The sequence below is a fragment of the Vollenhovia emeryi genome, unplaced genomic scaffold (assembly GCF_000949405.1).
Source record: "Vollenhovia emeryi isolate VEMERY1.0 unplaced genomic scaffold, V.emery_V1.0 DF942623.1, whole genome shotgun sequence".
Lineage (NCBI taxonomy): Eukaryota > Metazoa > Arthropoda > Insecta > Hymenoptera > Formicidae > Vollenhovia > Vollenhovia emeryi.
Window position 1 is genome coordinate 1 of NW_011963743.1, and position 3,619 is coordinate 3,619.

The 3,619-nt window shown below is 32.0% G+C and overlaps 1 protein-coding gene and 1 long non-coding RNA gene across 4 annotated transcripts; both read right to left on the reverse strand.

Annotated features, from left to right (window-relative positions):
• Positions 1-6: 6 nt before the first annotated feature.
• LOC105568215 lies at positions 7-3,608 on the reverse strand. The gene is made up of 3 exons (XR_001009421.1): positions 3,467-3,608; positions 2,519-3,221; positions 7-155 (listed from the first exon to the last, which is right to left on the reverse strand). It is a non-coding gene; the product is annotated as an uncharacterized LOC105568215 (long non-coding RNA).
• Positions 612-2,475, reverse strand: LOC105568196. Of its 3 annotated transcripts, none has more exons than XM_012023662.1 (7): positions 2,357-2,475; positions 2,223-2,284; positions 1,972-2,104; positions 1,634-1,894; positions 1,308-1,476; positions 1,124-1,239; positions 612-1,013 (listed from the first exon to the last, which is right to left on the reverse strand). In XM_012023662.1, the coding sequence occupies exons 2-7, from the start codon at positions 2,268-2,270 to the stop codon at positions 778-780; spliced, it is 963 nt and encodes a 320-aa protein (XP_011879052.1). In that variant the 5' UTR covers positions 2,271-2,284; positions 2,357-2,475; the 3' UTR covers positions 612-777. The 3 variants fall into 3 exon arrangements, with proteins under 3 accessions (XP_011879052.1, XP_011879069.1, XP_011879061.1); XM_012023679.1 differs by having other exon boundaries at positions 1,634-1,840; positions 2,357-2,473; XM_012023671.1 differs by having other exon boundaries at positions 2,367-2,395.
• Positions 3,609-3,619: the final 11 nt, after the last annotated feature.

Sequence of the window (3,619 nt, forward strand, 5' to 3'; positions counted from 1 at the left end):
ATTTAAAAATTGCTGGGGTCACATAGACCCAGTGTGACTGATTCGTTCGAAAAAAAATGTGTGACTTCTAAGAGATAAATAAAATAAGAAGTATAACTCCCGTTTCGTTGGAGCGACCACCCAGTCGTCAACACATTTTGTTGCTGCTATATCACCTGAAAATAAGACGTTATATAATGAATATGTTACAACAGTTAAGCTGCCATTTCACGGAGCGAAGCTAAAGCTGGCGTTTACCCCCACTCCATCGCAACACAAGTCAGCTTTGCTTTAGCTAACGCTAAAGGCCTCCTGCCTTTTCATGGAGCGTATTCTTCGCTGCTTTGAGGTTGTGTTTCAGTGAAGTTGAATTCCTGGCTTTCGCTGGCTTTCTAGTTTTGTTTATAGTGGAGTACAAATAATAAAATGGATGAAGAAAGTGGATTAGCAATTGCAATTGCAGAAATACAAAAACGACGTACAGCCGTGGCTGCAGCTGTTGTGATGCATTTGCAGAAGAAAAGAAAATATAAGGAAAAAAAGCATTGGGATGATATAAACGCAAATGCATCTTTAACAGATATCGATAGTATGGAAGATGGACGTGCATTCAAAAATATTTCAAACTGTGGGTCTAATATGAGTGCTAAAGAATGTGTAAAAATTCGAGATGAATTTTGTCATTATTTTAATAATGATGGGGCCGTACCGTGGCAAAATGATAGAAATAAATAATAAAGTTATATTTCTTGTTTTTTAAAAATAAACTTAATTTTATTTCTTATCTTTAATGTTTTATTATAAATGCCTTTTCTTTGCAGTATTGAGAACTTGCAATAGTTGTATCATTACTTCATCGACATCCTGAGGATCAATTTCTCGCAGTTGGGCAGCTATAAGATTGGCAAATGACATTATTTTATCAGGTGGTGACGAACTAGGCAATTTAACAGTCACTGGTTGATTAAGAGCATTAGCAATTCGATCAATGGCTGCATTATCAGAAATACTCGTACTCCGACGTTTACTACCACCTACAATTAAATTCTAATTTGTAGTCATCGTCAAAAGTTGATTTTTGTTAAAATTCTCAAAACTATACAGTAAATGTATGATAAGAATAGAAATAAGAAGATTAACTTACGCGATCCACGACCACTGCTGCTGTTGTCATCACACAAAATACTATTTCTACTATCATCATCATAATCTTCATGAAGTTCTTCATTGCTTTCAAATCTCGAAATATTAGTTGCAGTTCTGTAATTAAAATATTTCTATACACTGCTACATTGAGACATATTTATATGCGTGAAATTTATCCATACTTGCTTGTAAGTTGCACATCACTAAGAAACTGCATTCTATCAAAGTGTACCCATTTATTTGTCTGTGACGTCGCTGCTGAGCCACTAGGACGATATTGCTTATTTTGTTGTATTCTAAAAGAATCACACAATGATTTCCATTTCTTTTTAACGGTTGCAATGTCCATATCTACAAAAGGCAAAATACGTTCAGATACAGTAGTGAATTTTATACTTAAATTATTAACGTAGATTAAAGTAAATGTAGAATATAGTATACTATATTCTATATAAATAAATAGTGATAATCTACATTAATAATTATAATTATTAGTGTAGAATGTTACTATTTATTGATGCAGAAACTTCTTCCCAGAGCTTTTTTTTTATTTGAATGCTTCGTTCGGCAAGAGGAAGCTTAAAGTTCCACAGCGCAGGACGCTTATGAATTTCATCAATAAGCTGTTCTTCCTGTACATGTTTTTCATTATGCCAAGTTTCAATAGTCTTCTTAATCTTCTTAGGAACCTGTTTCTCTATTTCATCCATTTCTTCTGAATCATCAACCAAACTCATGTGTGAATCATCAACCAAACTTTGTTCGTCATCTATACATTACAGTCATCCATGTTATTTACAAAATATGTGTTATATGATAAAATATATATAAAATGTCACTAGTTACCGTTCTGATTTTGAGGATGAAAGATTAAATTTTCATCCACGTAAAAAAATTCATATCCTCTCAGACAAGGATGATTGCATATTTCCTCCTCCACTACTTTTGATTTACACACACTACATGTGTGCAGCATTTCCTACAACATGTATGTTATCAATTAATATATTAATTTAAAATACATATTATAATTATCGGAAATAAAGAACAACTTAACCTACAAGTATACTTAATTATTATATTATAATTATACTAACTTTGTCTATATTTTTTGGTGATGCGTATTTCTCGCTTCTTCCAGCCATAATGTATTCTGAAACTGAAACACACTGGTTAGATTAGGAATTCACAGCTTCGCTAAAAGTTCGATAAATCCAACTTTGAGCGTTACCTTCGCTCACCTTCGCTGTATCGTTACTTTGGTAGAGTGGGGGTAAACGCCAGCTTTAGCTTCGCTCCGTGAAATGGCAGCTTTACAGTACAGTTTTGTTATGCTACTGTCTTTTTCAACATTATGTTGAAAAGCACATTACCAATAACATATAATACTTACATCTATTTTAATTGTCCGTTTCAACTCTTCTTTCATATTGTTCTCTCTCTGATCCGTATGCATATTTCTTTCTGACATCTCTTATTTTTATTGTAATCATTTTGAACGAATCATTCAAATGTTCAAATCTTATTGTATCATTCATATTCAACTCAATCAGGTGGTCATTATACAAACCTACAAAACAATCAATGAAAGTATTAAAACATAATAAATAGATAATGGGATGGTATAAAGAAAAATGTTTATATACTTAATGCTAAAGATAGTTTCCGCGGACTAAGTTCTTTAACTGTGCCACTAGATGGCTTATAATACGTTTTGTTTTCGTCAAGGCATCTATTTTTAAGAATATTGTATGGCCAAATGTAAAGCAATACATCATGCAAAAACAAAGAAGGCTTTCTACGCAGTTTTGTCATTTCCCAAGACAGTTGACTAACCGATATGTTTTCTCCTAAGTATATCTGTTAAAAATATATATTTTGAAAATAACAAGGCTACCATAATTAATAAAAGTAGTACACACAGTAGAGAAGGCCAATGTAATAGTTTTACATATAAGGAAAATAAATAAACAAATGTCTTACTCTTGTATTTGATATTTTATCATAACGCTTATGAATATCATAAGAATCTTCAAAGTTCAAAGCATCCTTTATCCGTTTTATTTTCACTTGCTTATTATTTAACTGTACTGCGACTGAAAAATAAACAGCATTCTTAACATTGTTATTTATTTGACTTTAAAACGTGTTACGAATGCATATATGCAAAAACGTTTTAAAGTAAACTACAATTACATCTTACAATCGAGTGAAGAATATTTCTTTTGTGACGTTAATGTATCCTAACGGATTTACTAAGAATGTGTAACAAGGGGGAGGGGTGTCAAAAGTATATATGTTATTACATAGCAGTATTATACTTATAAGTATAAAATATTACCAATTTCGTCTTCATTTGACATATCGTTGTCATCTATTGTATTTTGCTCCCTATACCGATTATTTTCCGTTTCCAATAAACGTCTTCTCACGCTTTCATTACTTGTACTTGCTAAAAATATAATGGGAGGACGTTGATTATAAATCTCTCCGT